Raw genomic sequence first — 21,231 nt, 5'->3', positions numbered from 1 at the left:
GTGGGTGGAAAGCGGATTACCCTGGAATAACGCAACCAACAGGAATTCTGCAGATGCTGGATATTCAAGCAACACACTTTGATGTGTGCCCCCTGCAATAACACACGGATTCCACGAGGTATATCTATAGACATGTTACAGATGACACCGGAATTGACTCTGAACTCCGGATCGACTGGAGCTGTAATAGAATACAATTGAATAGATCTGAATTGAATTGACTTGAGTTTATTACTTATATCCCTCAGATACATGAGGAGTAGAATATCTCACGTTATGTCTCCTTCTAAATTGCAATGTGTAATTTATAGTAATTTATACTAAATAGTATGTATAACAAGATAGTCATTATAACGGAATAAAGCTGCATCGGTATGAATTAAGCGGTCTGATGGCCTGGTGGAAGAAACCGTCCCGGAGCCTGTTGGGCCTGGCTTTTATGCTGCGGTACCGTTTCCCGGATGGTAGCAGCTGGAACAGTTTGTGGTTGGGGTGACTCGGGTCCCCAATGATCCTTCGGACCCGTTTTACACATCCGTCTTTGGAAATGTGCTGAATCATGGGAAGTTCACATCTACAGATGACCTGGGCGTGAAACATGGAGGGCGATTTGGTCGGACCAACAGTGGACGGTAATGTCTATGGCCGCCTTCAGTTTCAGCTTCCGCCTATGCTTTGGCCGCATCAAGCTGGAGGAGTGATCCAATTTTCCAAATGGGCGGCGAAGGAGCGCTTTGTAAGCGTGGCGGAAAGGAGAGTAGCAGTGTCGAGTGCGCTATTTCTCCGTGAGCTCACCTGGATGTGTTGACAAAGCTTCGGAGAGACTTTGTGCAGTGACGGTCTATTAAAGTCTCCGGCGACGATGAAGGCAGCCTCCGGGAGCGCAGCCTCCAGGGTGCTGATGGCCTCGTACAGTTCCTCGAGAGTCAGGTCAGTATCAGCCTGCGGAGGAATATACACCGCTGTGACAATAACAGCCGTGTACTCCTAGACATCCAGAAATGAAACACACAGCAACTCCTAGTACTCCGAATCAGGGATGGCAAAAGGTCTTGATGTGATTGAATGGCGGGGCAGGCTCAGTGGGCCGGATGGATAACTCCTTCTCCTATTTCTTATGTTCTTATGTCATCGCGATATCAATGCTCTTTTCACGTTCATGGTCCAGGCCAGGATTTGATAATTCTTTGCTCACAGCAATGCCTTATCATTCTTTACATTACTCCTTGATCGAAAATGAAGAACAAATAAACAATGTTGATTTGCTAGTCATTTACCAAGCGCTAACGCTGAGTATGTATCTTCAAATCATTGGGAAATCACTTCTCCTGCCCGTGCTCGTATCGCCACCACTCAGCCCGAATGAGCTCCTGCCTCCGTGACACTTCGTGAAGGTGGGACGGGAATACTCGGAAGCTGACGCGGTATTCAGTGAGCGAAATCTATTGTTTGGTAGCAGGAAACTTCAAAAAACACCTGTCCATGATGTGGATGAAGAGTTTATAGAGAGTATATCGCACCAAAATGTCGAGAGGGCAGCTGCCTGTGGCAGTGTGACGGTGCCAAGTATCGGATGTAGGAGTCTGGCTTGAGGTGAGAGAACTCAGCTTCTATGATGCAAATCAGTCAAAATCTTCAGTGATGTCTCCGGCGTCAAGCTGTGAGCGCGCAGAAGAAATCTAACGGAGATATGAATTAAGAATGGCAAAGAAATAGTCAGAGAGGTTTTCAGTAAACATCCTGGATGGTTGTCTTTCTGATGTGTCCGTCCACGTCCCGACCATCCTCTTCCATTCACCAGTGACGTCACCTGCGGAAACAATACACAACTCATGTTGACTCCGCAGGCAACCCGAAGGAGTTGCTGTTGGTGAGGAGAAAGACGAGCGGTGTTTTCTCAATCCGTGTCAAACATCGTGACAAAGCAACCTTGCATACAATTTACATGTTTCATATGACCACGGCCCCACGAAAATTGTTCGTTTGATTATCAATATATCGCCTCTCAACGCCTCCTGATTCCAGTCGTACACTGTTACATCTATGTATATTGCTAATCACAATGTGATATGTGCACGGGAACGATCACATATCCTGCACGACTCACAGTCTTGAACATTATCGATATGTTTCTTTTGTAGGTAACATTTTACATCGAGAGCCGGATGTTCTGTTCACTTACCTCTTCAGATCACTGTAAACAGATCGATCGCCCAGATTAAGTTCCTGTTAACGTGAGGAAATCGTCAGCATTAACAAAAAATATTATCAAAATCAGGACATGGTAGAGGAGAATTGGAGGAATATTGGAAAGGACCTGCCCGTATTTAACGATCTCGCTTTGAAAGAACCGCGGATCAGCCAGAACATGATGGAAAGAGGATTTTCTGAGACACGTAGTTATTGAAAATTGAGGGAGGAACGAGACTTCCATGAGTCTCCAGGAGAAGACGCAGGGGAAGGTTTAATCAATTCCTGACATGGAGCCCGCTCCCTCATTTTATCATGTCCGATTTACTGTCACTCTCAACCCCATTCACCCGCCTTCACTCTGCAACATTCGGCGCGATCAACGCTTCATAACAGAGTACATTGGCCTCCACAGCCATAAGCGACAATAAATAGCGCAGATAAAACACGCTCTGTCTAAAGATATTCCTTCTTATCTCTCCGTTCCAAAGGGCGTTCATTGTACTCTCAGGCTGTGCCCTTTGGTCTGAGACACTCCCGCGATAAGTATGTTTCAAATAAGTCATTCTGCCAAACTACAGTGGGTAGAGAACTCAGAGTCGTTAAACGCTTTCACTCCTTAGATAATTCTCGTTAATTTCCTCCAAAGCCACCCTGTCCTTTCTAAGAAAAGGTCTTCAACACTCTTCAAAATATTCTGAGTCTTCTCTGACAAATCCCTTCAATATCTTTCACGTTTGTGTTCGATACCTGTCAAAATGATGGACAACAATGCACTTGCCTTCCTTCCTTATCACTAACGCAACCTGAAAGTTCGACTTTCAGCAACCTTGCACTACAACTGCATAGGGCATTTTCACCTCCGATTTGTAAGTTCAATCCCTTTCGGAAAATAGGCTCCGGCTTCACGCCTGTCAAAGAGCACGAACTAATGCTTCCATGCACTGGATTTTAGTTGCAGTTGTTTCTCTGTTTCCCTCATTGTTCCAACTCCTTCTGCAGACCCGCAGCTTCCTAAGTCCTGCACACCCCCTACAACTATCTTTGCATCGTCCCCAAGCCTGACCACACATCCACCAGCTCATTTGTCGATCTCATTGACTGGAAACACGGGAAGAAGCGGCCGAACACCGACACCAGCAGAACCGCACTGGTAGCCCAATTCGGCAGCCCAACACACAACTATCCCATTCAATCCCACTCTTCCCTTCCTTCCGGTCGGACAAACCTCTGTGCATGCTGTCTTCTGCCATGTAATACCATGCGCTCTTATGTTCAGTGGCCTGATGTGCGTTACCTTGTCAAAGGCCGTCTGAAAATCCAAGTGCACAACTCCCTCTGACTCTCTTTTGTCGATCGCACATGTGATTTCCTCCAAGAATTCCAACAGCATTGCCAGGCAGGATTTTCGCAGGGGCAAAACATTCCTGCCTGCCACCCGTTTTATCTCGTGCCTCCATCTATCCTCAAACCTCCTCTTTTATCGTGCAGTCTTACCCCATCCTGTCAGTTCAGCCCCTTTCCTCGTAAAGAGCGTAGTGATATTTGCAACTTTGCAGTCCTTCAAAACAATTCAATAGTGACGTGAGGCTTGGAATATCAGTGCTAATTCCTCCACTCCCTCTTCAGCGGCCCATTTCAGAACCCTAGTGTGTAGCTCATCTCGTCCATTTAGTCCAGTTGACTCTTCTACCTTCCTCCCTTTCAGCTTCCCATGACACTGCCCCTTATTATAGTGACCGCAATCACTTTCGTATCCTGACACTGACATATTAATGTTGTGCTCAACACTGCAGTCTATGGAACGTCTCACTTCAGGGTCTATTTCTTACTCAATGAAATGGAAACAATTACTTCAATGAGAGATTGACGCATATACCATGTAAGTGGAGTTTTCGTCTTGTGCATTGTGACTTGCGCCCTGCAAAGAGAAAAAGGCGTTTTTTTATCATGACGTTTAAACAAGTGAACAACAATTGTATTCTGACTCTGCACATATAAACCCGGAGGGTATCAATGGTCACAGTCGTTGCTGCTTGGAGCGAAATTGTATCGGTCACCGTTCGATGCTCTGCGAGTTTCTGATTCAGAGCGAGTGCAATATACATTTTCCCCAACGTCAGCAATGTTACTGAATGTCATTAAACCATTCGTCAATATTCAGTCACCATGGAGCGTGGTGAATATTATTTGAGGAGTAATTTGCCTTTAAAACCATTCCTTCTGAGAGATTTGTCTGGATCAGAACGTTCACTCGGCGGATTGAAAGCCATTCATCTTGACAGGTAAGTCTGGATCAGAATGCGGACTCGTGGCCTCAGGCTGTTCACCGTAAGCTGCTGTTTCTCTTGAACGCTCACAGAGATCACTGTTGATCAGAGACAGAAATGTGCAAACCTGACCACGGCTTCACTCTGTGAGTGATTGTGGAGTCTCCGGCGTTACTCACATTGATCGGACGTTATAAAAGACTCTTTCATGAAAAATGTTGCAGCAAAGGTCGGATATGTTTTTGCATCTTACAGGTATAATAGATTCTGGGGTATACTGTGGAAATTCTGCAGGTGCTGGAAAATCAGAGCAACACGCACAAAATGCCGAAGGAACTCAGAGTGTCAGGCAGCATTAATAGAATTTATTAATCCGTTTAGGTTTTGTGACGATACACATCTACTGGGCTGAGAAGGAGGCAGGAAGACGCCTGAACAAAATGGTGGCGAGGGGAAGGGGGCCTGGCTGGGAGCTGATAGGTGAGGCCTGACGGGTGGGACAAGGGAAGATGAAGAAAAAGTAGTCGGATTGCAGAGGCGAGTGTGCCATAGGAGAAAGGGAAGAAGGAGGGGCACCAGGGGGAGATGATGGGCAGATAAGGAGAAGGGATAAGAGGCCAGAGTGACAATAGAAGAAGACGGAGGTGAAAAGAAATACCGGTGGGATAAGGTCGATGTTCATACCATCAGGATTGGGTTTACTTTGCAGAATATGATGTGTTGTTTCTCCATTAACTGACAATGAGATCCGACATCGATGAACCATGATCTTATTAAATGACCAATCAGAGCGGAAAGGCCCGATGGACGCTACCGGTCGCATTACTCGTGTTCTTATCGTCCCTGGGCAAAACCATGACGGAGATCATGACCACCCTACCTGTTCATTCCTGGGGAAATTCTCATAGTTTTGCGGTGTGTTCACGGTATTTGTATCCAAGGTGCCTGTGGGAACCAAACAGATATGTGACAACGGTGCAGAGCGGCAGGAGCCGTTGTTGAACACAGCAGACGTCAATCCGGCCCAAAACAAAACGCCATTGATAGCATGAGCTTCCGTCCCACCAATCGCCAGAACCAGGAAGTGAGGACCGATATTGATCAATATGAAGAGAAATTACGTTGTATAAACTGCTATCCCATCTCTCCGCTGATATTCTAATCTTGAGCAGAAAATTTCACCTTATATAAATGGAAAACTCCACGACAAAAGTCGCGTAATTCGTGACCATTCGCTCTGATGAAAACCTCCATATTCCATAAGACCATAGGACAAAGGAGCAGAAGACGGCCATTCGGCCCATCGAGTCTGCTCCGCCATTTTTCCATGAACTGATCCATTCTCCCCTTTTGTCCCACTCCCCAATGATTTGGCCTCCACTGCTGCCCGTGGCAACAAATTCCATAGATTCGCCACCCTCAGACTAAAAAAAAATCTTCGTATTTCTGTTCTGAATCGGCTCCATTCAATCCTTAAGTCATGCCCTCTCGTACTAGACTCCCCCATCATGGGAAACAACTTTGTCACATCCACTCTGTCAATGCCGTGCACTATGAGCTCCCAAATTAAAATCAATGTTAAGATTTCCATTGGCTCCAAGTTAGAAAATTTCAAATGCAGTTCACTCACTCTTCCTTCCGGATTTGGATTGTGGTGGATCTTTGATCCTGAATAAACAGAAACAAAGGTCAAAACATGGATTCGGCAGGAAGTCACTTTCCTGCACGGATACACTGAATGAGAACGGCTCCTACAATTGCATTGGATACTCTCTTGTTATTCCTTGATACTGTTCTGGTTATTGGACGCCGGATTCCAGCCCTACTCGATCACAACAACAGTGACCATAATTCGTAAAGGAAAGAAAATTGCTTTGGCCCTTTTTGACATATATGCTGTTTACAGAAATCTTGCTGAACACAGGCCTCTTTCAGACAGATGTTCAGATTTCAGACAAAGAACGTCACCGTGAAGGCGGAATGCTGATTCTGCCCACAGATGATCCCGGATCCGGGCAGAAGTCGGTTCTGCCGAAATCCTCAAAAAATCTGGTTTTGGTAGGGCAAATCTGATGGCAGAATATAGTATTAATGGTAAGACTCTTGGCAGTGTGGAGGATCAGAGGGATCTTGGGGTCCGAGTCCATAGGACGCTCAAAGCAGCTACGCCGCTTGACACTGTTGTTAAGAAGGCACACGGTGTATTGACCTTCATTAGTCGTGGAATTGAATTTAGGACCCGAGTGGTAATGTTGCAGCTATATAGAACCCTGGGCAAACCAAACTTGGAGTACTGTGCTCAGTTCTGGTCGCCTCACTAGAGGAAGGATGTGGAAGCCACAGAAAGGGTGCAGAGGAGGTGTACAAGGATGTTGGCTGGAATAGGGAGGATGCCTTATGAGAATAGTTTGAGTGAACTCTGCCTTTTCTCCTTAGAGCGACGGAGGATGAGAGGTGACCTGATAAGATGATGAGAGGCACTGACCGTGTGGATAGTCAGAGGCTCTTTCTCAAGGCTGAAATGGTTGAAACAAGTGAACACAAGTTTAAGGTGTTGGGGAATAGGTACAGAGGAGATATTACAGGTAAGTTTTTTTTACTCAGAGTGTGGTGAGTGCGTGGAAGGGGCTGCCGGCAATGGTGTTGGAGGCGGATAAGATCTGGTCTTTTAAGGGGCTTTTAGATAGGTACATGAAGCTCAGTAAAATAGAGGGATATGGGGATGTCTAGTAATTTCTTCACGGGCCGATAGGCCTGTTTTGTGTTGTAGGTTTCTACGTTTCTATGTTTATATGAAATAATTAAAGGTAGAAACGAGATTCGGAGAGCGATGAGTTTACCCGCTCGTTTTCCTTGCGATGAACCATCCAGTGACTCCCCCGATCAGGCCCATGCCAAGTAAACCAAGTACAATGCCCACGATCGCGCCGGCGGTGAGGGTGATATTGTCATCTGTTTTTGGTGCTAACACAGAAAACAAGCATATATTGTACATGGCGAAAACTCATCTTTTTTTTTAGAAACTCCCGAAAGTTCTGGTCGCTGCTCTCGATATTTAATCTCTTTAAATCAATTATTATTCTCTCTGATAAGCAATTTGGAAGGGGGAATGAAGGTACGGCGTGAGGAGGGCGTGAGAGGGAAATGGTTTGGATCTTTGACCATCGGGTTTACATGGACGAATAAGAGACACATTCACTCACCTTCTGCGGTGACATGGACAGTAAGGTTACTGTTCCTGTTGGTTACGCGGTTAGTAACCCGACATGTATAACTCCCAACGTCAACCATTCTGGCTGACAAAAGACGGAGTTCCTGCCCTGTCTGCAGGAGATTGTTCCCGTTGTACCATACATATATGCCCCAGGGGACTGACAGAGCAAAGCAAGTTAATGTCAGGTTTGACACAGTATTGGACACAACTGGACGCTCCGGTACAATTCTGATCATCTCTGGTCCATCTAAAATGAAAAAAAAAAAATGCTGATTAGAGTGATATCTCGCTGGATCCGGGATATTCCGTTCTTATGTGGTCGCCCCACAATGATTACATATCTTGATAAATGTAATATCGGATACAAATGAACGCGGTTGATTTACTGAGTACTTACAGTAAACTTGCACGTAGGTCTCTCCAGAGCCACTGCTGAAAGAGTTGCTGGCGATGCACTTGTACGTCCCTGCGTCGTTTCTGTAAACACTGATTATAATCAGTTTCGCCTTCCCGGATGATGTAAATATTCTGTTGTTTTCCTGGATGGGTTGGTTATCCTTGAACCATGCCCGGGCCTGAACAGGGCCCGACGCGTCACAACTCAGTGCGATGGTATCAAGATTTTCCAGGGGAGTGGAATCATTGGCCACCACAGTAACACCGGTCACCGGCTCTGTAAATACAATTAAATGCAAACACTTTTACACTTGCTTTGATCTGCAACATGTACATGCTTCGTGGATCCAGAACCTGCTTGCGCACATGAGACAAAGCGTGTTCGTAGACGGTTCATATTCTGCCTGGAGGTCGGTGACCAGTGAGGTGCCTCGGGGATCCGTTCTGGGACTCTTACTCTACGTGATGTTCATACATGACCTGGATGAGGAAGCGGAGGGTTGGGTTAGTAAGTTAGCTGATGTCACAAAGGTTGGGGGAGTTGTGGATAGTGTGGAGAGCTGTCGGAAGTTACAGAAGAGCATTGGTAGGATGGAAAACTGTGCGGAGAACTGGCAGACGGAGTTCAACACAGATAAGCGTGAAGTGGTTCATTTTGGTAGATCAAATATGAAGGCAGAATGCGGTATTAATGGTAAGACTCTTGGCAGTGTGGAGGATCAGGGGGATCTTGGGGTCCGAGACGATAGGACGCTCAAAGCAGCTGCTCAGGTCACCTCTGTGGTTGAGAATGCATTGTATTGGCCTTCATTAATCGTGGAATCGAATTTAGAAGCCGGGAGGTAATGTTGCAGCTATATAGGTTCCTCTTCAGACCCCACTTGCGGTGCTGTGTTTAGTTCTGGTTGTTTCACTATAGAAGGGATGTGACCGCCATAGAAAGGGGGCAGATGAGATTTACAAGGATATTGCCTGGATCGTGGAGAACCCGTTATGAGAATAGGTGGAGTAAACTCGGCCTTTTCTCCTTGGAGTGACGGAGGATGAGAGGTGACCTGATAGAGGAGTCTCAGATGATGAGAGCAATCGATCCTGTGGATAATCAGAGAATTTTTCCAGGGCTGAAATGGCTGCCACAGGAGCGCGCAGGGTTAAGGTGCTGGCGAGTAGGTACAGAGGAGATCTCAGGCGTAAGTTTTTTTTTTGTTTTTTTTTACGCAGAGAGTGGTGAGTTCGTGGAATGAACAGGATTGAACAACTTTTCATAAGCAGAGTGTTTGATGGTTTTGGGCCTCTGCCGACTGGAAATCAGAAGAATATGGGGTGACGTCATGAGACCTATCGAATTGTGAAAGGCCTTATTAGAGTGGATGTGGAGAGGATGTTTCCCATGGCGGTGAGTTTAAAACCAAAAGGCACACCTTTTAAATAGAGTGGCGTCCTTTTAGAACGGAGACGAAAGGGAATTTATTTCGCCTGAGGGTGGTCAATCTGGAAATTATGTTTCATGGGAAGCTGTAGAGGCCATGTCCTTCCGTAAGTGTAAAGAGAGGATGATAGATTCTTGATTGGTCAGTGCATCAATGCATATGCAGAGAAGGCTTGTACAGTAATTGGAACTGTGAGGAATATTAGATTAACCACGATGAAATGGCGGAGCAGACTCCATTGCCCAGTTGTCTAAATCTCCTGCCTATGCCTTATGGCCTTATGGTCCTAACTGCAGCAAGTAAATATTTGTAGTTTAATCGACAAGTCAAAACAATTCCGATTTGCCTCTTAATCAATACTCTGTTTCATCAATGTTCACCGTTGTGGATTAAGGTTGTTAGTCAATATTCTAATCGGGTTTAGGCATTCAGTTCAATTACACTGCCCTGGCTGCACCAACGCCGCTATATACGACCTCAACAAAGGGAGGAGCAGACTACCTACCGTAAACATCAATTTCCCTGGTTGAGGAATTTTTCTTCATTGTAAGCATGTTATAAGCCTCACAAGTATACCTTCCCGTCTGGCTCACAGAGATGTTGTCGAGGATGAGAAGCTGCCCACTTTGGAGATGGGCACCGTTCAGTTGCCAATTCAGTTCAGCGTCTGGGTGCGACAGTGTGAAACATGTTAACGATACGCTGCTTCCGGCAACGTGAAGAGTAGAGTCCGGTTCAGTGATGATATGTGGACGATCCGGTCCGTCTGAAATGAAACGGACAAAACGGATTCCTCTTGCCGCGAGAGGAAGAACAGCCCACCAGCAGAGAAAGTGCTCCCACACAACGACGGCGGCATTGGTCTGGAAGCCACCCGCGGTAAATAGGGGAGTCAGGTCACAGTGTCAGATTAAACACGTTTTAAGAAACTATGCACAGTTACCTCCTATCCCCAAACCCGTCTCCTTCTCCAACCTGGATACAATGCACATCACTCATAAGCATATCGATAGACCCCGATCCGTCTCCCAATTAACTGTTCAGTTGTTCCGGTGTTAGTCCATTGATGTAACGTTCAATGATATAATCACACACTCCCGGAACCCTGTATCTAGCGCGACCTGTAATATTATGTGTTACTACGGAACTCTCGGGGTGCTTACAGTTGACATCGAGAGAAAACGGAGCGCTTGTGATTTCAATAATCAGGTTGTTTGCTCTGCAGGTGAAAGTTCCGTCTGTCCGTAGCACTCCAGAAACAATAAGTGTGCTGTTGTCCGCACTTAGTTCAATCCTGCCGCCAGGAATTATCATGCTATTCTCCTCAAGCCACAGGTAAGAGACTGCCGTGCCTCTTGCGAGGCAGGTTAGAGTGACGGTGTCATTGTACTCTATCAGTCTGGTGGCATTAGATGTTACGGTGACATTGGAAACAGGTTCTGTTAAAACAGACAGGAGAAGTTAATGAACGACCCAGGAATAGAATCCGGCAGTTTATGGCTTCTGTTCTGAATCTTAAAATAAAATCATTATTCTCCATAATAAGTAAACATTAACAAATAATTCCACTTGATTGAGTTAAGGATTGAGATGGAGACACTAGAATTGAGACAAGTGACTTCATTCTTTATTCATCGCTTACTCAGAGACAGTATGTTGAAATTCTCTCCCTTCAGGTGTAGCCATATCATTCATCGCCTCAAGGACCCTTCTGCCGATCTCGTTCATGCTGACCAAGCTATTTCGTTGAACTATTCCCATTTGCCTGCAACTGGACCATGTATAAACTGTTATATACTTCTGTTGTCTACATGATTTCTGAACATTATATTTCCACGCATCTCCAGCATTCCCTTTGGCAGTTCCTAGCATTTGCGGAACACATTGTGCATAAGGCTGTCCCTTTTACTTTACCTCACTAGCTATGAATCTAAGTTCTTTATTTTAGACCACTGTAGCCTGCTAAAATAGGTGAACATCGAAATTACTTGTGCCTTTCGTGATTTTAGAAACTTCTGTATGATCATGCCACGACCTGCCACGCTCGGAGAGTAAGGTCTCGGTCGAACCACCCTCCTAAGTTCAAGAGACTCCCATTCCAGTTGGACGATTGTGAATCATTTTCTGGACCGCTTGCGGCTTCAGGATGAAGGACTTACATTATGATCATGATGTTGAAGATTAACCATATTGTCTCTCTGTTTTAATCTGCGACGCCATGGCGTTTTGAAATTGCATATGTCAAAAACAAACCCGACAAAAATGGCAAATCAATGGAGCTCGTGAAGGAGGAAGTAGGAAATGATTCACTTCAGGCAAGGGTCACTTGGCAATGAGAAAGATGATGCATAATCACTGGCAAACACAGAACAGAAATACTGACAACAGTTTCTAATATCATCCAGAGAATCTATCGCTACTGAAATGATCCAAAGTTCAGTGTTAATGTTAATGTTTTGGAGCCAATGGAAATTGTTATCACACGAGACGGAACAGATATAATTTGGGAACAACAGGAATTCTGCAGATGCTGGAAATTCAACCAACACACATAAAAGTTGCTGGTGAACGCAGCAGGCCAGGCAGCATCTCTATGAAGAGGTGCAGTCGACGTTTCAGGCCGAGACCCTACGTCAGGACTAACTGAAGGAAGAGTGAGTAAGGGATTTGAAAGTGGGAGGGGGAGGGGGGATCCAAAATGATAGGAGAAGACAGGAGGGGAAGGGATAGAGCCAAGAGCTGGACAGGTGATAGGCAAAAGGGATACGAGAGGATCATGGGACAGGAGGTCCGGGAAGAAAGGCAAGGAGGTGGCGGGGGGGGGGGGGGAGGATCCAGAGGATGAGCAAGGGGTATATTCAGAGGGACAGAGGGAGAAAAAGGAGAGTGAGAGAAATAATGTGTGTATAAAAATAAGTAACAGTGGGGTACGAGGGGGAGGTGGGGCATTAGCGGTAGTTAGAGAAGTCGATGTTCATGCCATCAGGTTGGAGGCTACCCAGTCGGAATATAAGGTGTTGTTCCTCCAACCTGAGTGTGGCTTCATCTTTACAGTAGAGGAGGCCGTGGATAGAACTGTCAGAATGTGAATGGGATGTGGAATTAAAATGTCTGGCCACTGGGAGATCCTGCTTTCTCTGGCGGACAGAGCGTAGATGTTCAGCAAACGACTCCCAGTCTGCGGCAATATATAAGAGGCCAGATCGGAAGCACCGGACGCAGTCTATCACCCCAGTCGACTCACAGGTAAAGTGATGCCTCACCTGGAAGGACTGTTTGGGGCCCTGAATGGTGGTAAGGGAGGAAGTGTAAGGGCATGTGTAACACTTGTTCCGCTTACACGGATAAGTGCCAGGAGGGAGATCAGTGGGGAGGGATGGGAGGGGGAACGAATGGGCAAGGGAGTTGTGTAGGGAGCGATCTCTGCGGAATGCAGAGAAATTGGTGGAGCGATAGATGTGCTTAGTGGTGGGATCCCGTTGGAGGTGGCGGAAGTTATGGAGAATAATATGTTGGACCCGGAGGCTGGTGGGGTGGTAGGTGAGGACCAGGGGAACCCTATTCCTAGTGGGGTGGCGGGAGGATGGAGTGAGACCAGATGTACGTGAAATGGGGGAGTATGCTTTTAAGAGCAGAGTTGATAGTGGAGGGAGGGAAGCCCCTTTCTTTAAAAAAGGAAGACATCTCCCTCTTCCTAGAATGAAAAGCCTCATCCTGAGAGCAGATGCGGCGGAGACGGAGGAATTGCGAGATGGGGATGGCGTTTTTGCAAGAGACAGGGTGAGAAGAGGAATAGTCCAGATAGCTGTGAGAGTCAGTAGGCTTATAGTAGACATCAGTGGATAAGCTGTCTCCAGAGACAGAGACAGAAAGATCTAGAAAGGGGAGGGAGGTGTCGGAAATGGACCAGGTAAACTTGAGGGCAGGGTGAAAGTTGGAGGCAAAGTTAATAAAGTCAACGCGCTCTGCATGCCTGCAGGAAACAGCGCCAATGCAGTCATCGATGTAGCGAAGGAAAAGTGGGGGACAGATAGCAGAATAGACACGGAACATAGATTGTTCCACAAAGCCAACAAAAAGGCAGGCAGAGCTAGGACCCATACGGGTGCCCATAGCTACACCTTTAGTTTGGAGGAAGTGGGAGGAGCCAAAGGAGAAATTATTAAGAGTAAGGACTAATTCCGCTAGACGGAGCAGGGTGGTGGTAGAGGGGAACTGATTAGGGCTGGAAACCAACAAGAAGCGTAGAGCTTTGAGACCTTCCTGATGGGGGATGGAAGTATATAGGGACTGGACATCCATGGTGAAAATAAAGCGGTGGGCGCCAGGGAACTTAAAATTCGATGATTTTCAGTTCCATGGCCCCCACCCCTCCTGCTCCAACTTTCAAATCCCTTACTCACTCTTCTTTCAGTTAGTCCTGACGAAGGGTCTCGGCCTGAAACGTCGACTGCACCTCTTCCTAGAGATGCCGCCTGGCCTCCTGCGTTCACCAGCAACTTTTAGATATAATTTGGGGTTCGTCTTAAAAGTATGCGTTGCAAGCCCAGTACTGCGTAATGACACACATCAGAATATCTTACTCAGCACCGGACTCCACCTTACCAGATGCTGATAACTGAAAAAAATAAAAATAAACTCTGTGTTCATGGATACGCAAGTTAGACACTTTTTGTCCACCTCTGGGGATAATACAAACGGTATCCTAGAAGAAATTATTTCGTGTACTGAGCTGGATAGTTGGTTTGCATTGTTAAATGCTCACACGTAAATAAAAATATGGGGATAAATCGACAAATATGCAACGCTGTCCAGATTATTGTAAAAGGACCACAGGGGTCGGATACAGCCGAAAAGGGGCAAATCGTGTTTGACCCCGTCCCGTCTGCAGCACGTTCTGGTTTGATGGATTTCTCTGGAATGAACTCACTAAGGGGACGGTGAGCAACATATTCTCCTCTCAGAGGTTACCCACTGCAGCAAATATCAAAGCAGAATAAACGGAATTGCACTTGGTTATAGCATAATTGTTCCGTGGAACATGTGAACATAAGCCACTCGGCAGAGGGGGTGCTCCCGGCTCGGTGTCGGAGCCTCGAAGTTTCCTTTGAAAATAGAATCAATGTTTGACACATGGTCTAATACAGCGACACTGGCAGTAAACGTTCAGTCGATGTGCTGCTCACCGTAATCCTAACGGCAGAGCTAACTGTCTTGCTTTTCATTAACCACGAATAAGGAGCATGTCCCCCTCTTGCCGAGCAAGCGACACTGACCGTGTCATTGTGTTCTACAGAGCCAGCGGCATTTGATGTGGTGTTGGGCCAGGATACGGCTTCTGTCAAAATACTAATACCATGTATCACGCGTATCGTACTGTGCTGAAATGATGGCTCCAAGAATATACATTCCGCTTAAAGTAAAATACTACCGATGCACAGATGAGAGATAAAACTACAGAATGCTGTCAATATACTTTCATAGACATGTGGGCGGCACCGGGGAGGGGCGCATCGTTAAACTTTCAGGTGGATGATTTAGAACTGATCGTTTCCAGCTGACTTGAAAAACAGTCCGTTTAAAAAAAAATACAGTATAATACAGCAAAAAATGTTATTTGGTAGACTTAAAAGCTGAACTGACATTCGGCAAAGACAAGTGCGGAGAACCTGCAAACAGAAACGGCGATACACAGCCACGCAAAACAGTGAGAACTGAACAGTCCGAAAATAGGTCTGGCAGAGTTCACTGGAGTCCAGGTTCTGCGATACCGTAATGGTTATATTGTATTCTTTCACCACAGGAATAAAATGAAATTTACAGTCCGAGATCGCATGACTGTGTATAACTCTGTCTCACTTACCAATAACACGCAGAGTGATGGTCGCTGAGCTTTGGGAGCCACTGACTGGAATCATATTCACACGGTATTCCCCGCTGTCCCGCACTTTCACCGATTTCAGCAGAAGCGACCCATTGGAGGTGAATAACTCTGCCCGCGTTTTGTAAACATTGTCAACAGACACGGTCTGATCGATCCACCAGACGGCTAAAATCCCATTAACAGACCAGTCTCCCCTGCTGACCATGGACGACGGCCGTACTGAAAAAAGCGCATCACCCCCAACGGGGACATTTATCTGGCTGTGCTCAACGGTAATAGTAAACTGCTGGGACTCACCTGAGAAAGAGAAAATCATATGAGGGAAAAGCGACCGACGCAGATAGTCGTGAGAAACTGCACTTAACTCAGTCTGTACAGATACCAGGGATCGGTTCTCAGCTCAGTACGGTCGATAATTATAAAATCACCTTCATTCACCTAACTACCCGTCGTTCTGTTGATGATACGATCACTACTGGTTAGAGAGAGTGATCCTCACCCGCCGTTATGCAGAGACACAGAAGGAGCGCTGCGAAGGGCAGTCCCGACATCCCGACAGAGAGCAGCGCCGATCTCTGTTACACTCGGAGACTGAGCCGCACTTCCGGGTTTGCGCGTCAGATAATTGGATGCTGACGTCACAAGCGGCAGCGCTGATTGGATCAGAGAATCTGGACTCTGCTCAGATCTGAATCAAACCTTGTGTGCTGTTAAACCATAGAAACCATAGAAACTACAGCACAGAAACAAGCTTTTTGGCCCTTATTGGCTGTGCCGAACCATTGTCTGCCTAGTCCCACTGACCTGCACACGGTCCATATCACTGCATAAACATCCCGTCCATGTATCTGTCCAATTTATTCTTAAATGTTAAAAAAGATCCCGCATTTACCACCTCGTCTGGCAGCTCATTCCATACTCCCACCACTCTCTGTGTTAAGAAGCCCCACTAATGTTCCCTTTAAACTTTTCCCCCCTCACCCTTAACCCATGTCCTTTTTTTTTTCTCCCCTTGCCTCAGTGGAAAAAGCCTGCTTGCATTCACTCTTACAATACCCATCATAATTTTATATACCTCTATCAAATCTCCCCTCATTCTTCTACGCTCCAGGGAATAAAGTCATAACATTTTCAACCTTTCTCTGTAACAGAGATTCTCAAGTCCCGGCAACATTCTTGTAAACCTTCTCTGCACTCTTTCAACCTTATTTATATACTTCCTGTAATTTGGTGACCAAAACTGAACACAATACTCCAGATTCGGCCTCACCAATGCCTTGTACAACCTCATCATAACAATCCAGCTCTAATACTCAATACTTCAATTAATAAAGGCCAATGTACCAAAAGCTCACTTTACGACCCTATCTACCTGTAACGCCACTTTGAGGGAATTTTGCATCTGTTTTCCCAGATCCCTCTGTTCCACTGCACTCCTCAGTGCCTTACCATTAACCCTGTTTGTTCTACCTTGGTTTGTCCTTCCAACGTGCAATACCTCACACTTGTCTGTATTATACTCCATCTGCCAATTTTCAGCCCATTTTTCCAGCTGGTCCAAGTCCTTCTGCAGGCTCTGAAAACTTTCCTCACTGTCTACTACACCTCAAATCTTAGTATCATCTGCAAATTTGCTGATCCAATTTACCACATTATTATCCAAATCATTGATATAGATGACAAATAACAAGGGACCCAGCACTGATACCTGTAGCATACCACTAGTCACAGGCCTCCACTCGGTGAAGCAATTCTCTACTACCACTCTTTGGCTTTTTCCATTGAGCCAATGTCTAATCCAATTTACCACCTCTCCATGTATACCTAGCGACTGAATTTTCCTTAAGAACCTCCCATGCGGGACCTTGTCAAAGGCCTTACTGAAGTCCATGTAGACAATATCCACTGCCTTCCCTTCATCCACTTTCCTGGTAACCTCCTCGAAAAACTCCAATACATTGGTCAAACATGACCTACCACGCACAAAGCCATGTTGACTCTCCCTAATTTGTCCCTGTCTATCCAAATGCTTGTAGATTCTGTCTTTTGGTACTCTCTCCAATAACTTACCTACTATCGACGTTAAATTTACTGGCCTATAATTTCCCGGATTACTTTTCGATCCTTTTTCAAACAACGGAACAACAGGAGCCACTCTCCAACTCTCCAGCACCTCACGAAGAGACAGCGACTTTTTAAATATTTCTGCCAGGGCCCCTGCAATTTCAAGACTAGTCTCCTGCAAGGTCCGAGGGAACACCCTGTCAGGACCCGGGGATTTATCCACTTTAATTTTCCTCACGACAGCAAGGACCTCCTCCTTTTCGATCTGTACAGTCTCCATGATCTCATTACTTGTTTCCCTTAATTCCAAAGACTTCATGCCAGTTTCCTTAGTAAATACAGAAGCAAAAGATATTTAATATCTCCCCCATTTCCTTTGGTTCCGCACATAGCCGACCACTCTGAACTTCAAGAGGACCAATTTCATCCCTTACAATCCTTTTGCTCTTAATATACCTGTAAAAGCTCTTTGGATTATCCTTCACTTTGACTGCCAATGCAACCTCATGTCTTCTTTTACCCTCCTGATTACTTTCTGAAGTATTTTCTTGCACTTCTTATACTCCTCAAGCACCTTATTTACTCTCTGTTTCTTATACATGTCATACAACTCCCTCTTCTTCTTTATCAGAGTTGCAATATCCCTTAAGAACAAAGGTTCCTTATTCCTATTCACTTTGCCTTTAATCCTGACAGGAACATACAAATTCTGCAGTCTCAGAATTTCTCCTTTGAAGGCTTCCCACCTACCGATCACGTCCTTGCCAGAGAACAACCTGTCCCAAACCACGCTTTTTAGATCCTTTCTCATTTTTTTCAATTCTGGCCTTCTTCCAGTTAAGAACCTCTACCCTAGGACCAGATCTATCCTTGTCCATGATCAAGTTGAATTTAATGGTGTTATGATCACTGGAACCAAAGTGCTCCCCTACACAGACTTCTGTCACTTGTCCTAACTCGTTTCCTAACAGGAGATCCAATATTGCATCCCCTCCAGTTGGTCCCTCTATATATTGATTTAGAAAACTTTCCTGAATACATTTTACAAACTCTAAACCATCTAGATCTCTAAAGGTATGGGAGAACCAATCAATATATGGAAAATTAAAATCCCCTACCACCAGAACTTTATGTTTCCTGCAGTTGCCTGCTATCTCTCTGCAGATTTGCTCTTCCAATTCTCATTGACTATTGGGTGTTCTGTAATACAATCCCACTAATGTGGCCATACCTTTCCTGTTTCCCAGCTCCACCCATAAAGACTCAGTAGACAAGCCCTCTAATCTGTCCAGCCTGACAACTGCTGTAATATTTTCCCTAACAAGCAATGCTAATCCCCCACCTTTCATTCCTCTACCTCGATCCCATCTGAAACATCGGAACCCTGGAATATTAAGCTGCCAGTCCTGCCCCTCCTGTAGCCAAGTTTCACTAATTGATATAATATCATAATTCCACGTGTCAATCCACGCTCTCAACTCACCCGCCTTCCCCGCATTACTCCTAGCATTGAAATATATACACCTCAGAAGACTTTTGAAGCAAAAAGAAGCAAAAATACTACAGGTATACTACAGGAAGAAGCAAAATACTACAGATGCACAGATCAGAGATAAAACTACAGAATGCTGTCAATATACTGTCATTCACTTGTGGGCGGCACTGGGGAGGGGAACATATTTAAACTTTCAGGTGGATGATTACGACTGATTATTTCCAGCTGCTTGAAAAACAGTCCGTTTTCAAAAATATAGTATAATACAGCAAAAAAAAGTTACTTGATAGAGTTAAAGACCGAACTGACATACGGCACAGGCAAGTGAACAGAAACGGCGATAAACAGCCACGCACAACAGTGAGAACTGAACAGTCCGAAAGTAGGTCTGGCAGAGTTCACTGGAGTCCAGGTTCTGCGATACCGTAATGGTTATATTGTATTCTTTCACCACAGGAATAAAATGAAATTTACAGTCCGAGATCGCATGACTGTGTATAACTCTGTCTCACTTACCAATAACACGCAGAGTGATGGTCGCTGAGGTTTGGGAGCCACTGACTGGAACCATATTCACACGGTATTCCCCGCTGTCCCGCACGTTCACCGATTTCAGCAGAAGCGACCCATTGGAGGTGAATAACTCTGCCCGCGGTTTGTAAACATTGTCAACAGACACGGTCTGATCGATCCACCAGACGGCTAAAATCCCATTAACAGACCAGTCTCCACTTCTGACCTTGGACGACGGCCGCACTGAAAAAAGCGCATCACCCCCAACGGGGACATTTATCTGGCTGTGCTCAACGGTAATAGTAAACTGCTGGGACTGACCTAAGAACGAGAAAATCATATGAGGAAAAAGCGACCGACGCAGATAGTCGTGAGAAACTGCACTTAACTCAGTCTGTACAGATACCAGGGATCCGTTCTTAGCTCAGTACGGTCGATAATTATAAAGTCACCTTCATTCACCTAACTACCCGTCGTTCAGTTGATTATACGATCACTACTGGTTAGAGAGAGTGATCCTTACCGGCTGTTATGCAGAGACACAGAAGGAGCGCTGCGAAGGGCAGTCCCGACATCCCGACAGAGAGCAGCGCCGATCTCTGTTACACTCGGAGACTGAGCCGCACTTCCGGGTTTGCGCGTCAGATAATTGGATGCTGACGTCACAGGCGGCAGCGCTGATTGGATCAGAGAATCTGGACTCTGCTCAGATCTGAATCAAACCTTGTGTGTTGTTCTACAAATATCTGCTGCTGTGTTGAATCCGACAATGATCTCAAAGTGAGTTTCTATCACCCACAGACATGAAGAGTAAAAGAGAGAGTAAAGTGAGCGTCGTCCACGCGATCCCGAGAGAGCGGCGCCTGTCTCTGTTACATTCGGAGAGTGAGTCTCATTTCCTGGTCTCCATGACGGATCCCGGGAGCCCGTTACCTGAAAAGCCGGAGCTGATCGGAGCGCAGAGCGAGAGAGCGGAGAGTGAACCAACCAATAACACTGAAGAAGCAGAAGGCCGTTCGGCCCGCGATACTCTGGTGTCTTCCTCCACCAGATCACGTGGGATTTTCCTCAAAATTACTTCCCTCCGGGATAGGTAGACGAGTTGAGAGTTGCCGCCGCAATAATCTTGTACACAAAGACAGCAAGATGTGATTGTGAACTCCGCGGAGGACAGGTCGAGAGAACACACACCAGTCCTCATTGAAGGATCGGCGGTGGGAAGGGTGAGCAGCTTTAAGCTCCTTCTGAGAGAATCTCTGCTTGGCCTCACATGGTTATACATTCACAAAGAAAGGCAAGTCAGCGGCTGTATTCCATTAGGTGATAAATACACAGAAACAGAGAAGACCAACAGCATAATAAAGGCCCTGGATAAAGCGGTGTGCCCCCACAAGTTGGTGAAAGTTTTGGTGGTCTGGTCTCGGGACCAGCCATAGACGCACAGGGTGAGAAGGTACGGTCGGCGGGAACCTGGTGTGTGTGTCCACCCTTGCCTGGATGCCGGGTTCACCGCAGAAGCACGGTTGTATCCGGAACGGAGGGGGTCACAGTCGGTGACCTGAGAAGACATTAAAAAGGACTCGCACCGATAGCTAACTGCGAAGACCAAAGGTCGGTCTGTGGACTCCGATTTGAATATCAGCATTCGCTCTCTCTCTCTCTCCCCAACGGCACGACGGCGATCACTGCGAACTGAAACTGAACTGAACTCTGTGTCACTTGAGACTGATCATTTTACCCCCAGACTGCGTTAGAGCTTGATTGATCCTATTATC

General features: G+C 46.0%; 1 protein-coding gene and 1 long non-coding RNA gene across 7 annotated transcripts in view; one reads left to right on the top strand and one right to left on the bottom strand.

Annotated features, from left to right (window-relative positions):
* Window positions 1-12,094, top strand: part of LOC134341469 (uncharacterized) — a 19,296-nt gene extending 7,202 nt beyond the window's left edge. The window contains exons 2-5 of one of the 2 annotated variants that reach the window (XR_010016766.1): window positions 6,897-7,045; window positions 9,292-9,466; window positions 10,726-10,835; window positions 11,177-12,094. This is a non-coding gene — a long non-coding RNA (uncharacterized LOC134341469). Of the gene's footprint in view, window positions 1-6,136; window positions 7,046-9,291; window positions 9,467-10,725; window positions 10,836-11,176 lie in introns of those variants that run through there. The other variant, XR_010016765.1, reaches the window with a different exon arrangement.
* Window positions 223-21,231, bottom strand: LOC134341466 (carcinoembryonic antigen-related cell adhesion molecule 5-like). 5 transcript variants are annotated; one of them, XM_063039323.1, is made up of 12 exons: window positions 19,980-21,231; window positions 19,460-19,777; window positions 15,364-15,681; window positions 10,006-10,266; window positions 8,072-8,347; window positions 7,664-7,921; window positions 7,301-7,424; window positions 6,091-6,128; window positions 5,341-5,405; window positions 4,070-4,111; window positions 2,183-2,226; window positions 223-1,810 (listed from the first exon to the last, which is right to left on the bottom strand). In XM_063039323.1, the coding sequence occupies exons 1-12, from the start codon at window positions 20,029-20,031 to the stop codon at window positions 1,807-1,809; spliced, it is 1,800 nt and encodes a 599-aa protein (XP_062895393.1). In that variant the 5' UTR covers window positions 20,032-21,231; the 3' UTR covers window positions 223-1,806. The 5 variants fall into 5 exon arrangements, with proteins under 5 accessions (XP_062895393.1, XP_062895395.1, XP_062895394.1 ...); XM_063039325.1 differs by having other exon boundaries at window positions 10,006-10,167; XM_063039324.1 differs by lacking the exon at window positions 15,364-15,681 and adding an exon at window positions 10,664-10,939.

This window comes from Mobula hypostoma, unplaced genomic scaffold, assembly GCF_963921235.1.
Source record: "Mobula hypostoma unplaced genomic scaffold, sMobHyp1.1 scaffold_61, whole genome shotgun sequence".
Lineage (NCBI taxonomy): Eukaryota > Metazoa > Chordata > Chondrichthyes > Myliobatiformes > Myliobatidae > Mobula > Mobula hypostoma.
Note: the sequence above shows the minus strand (reverse complement) of the source record. Positions and strands in the feature narration are given on the sequence as shown.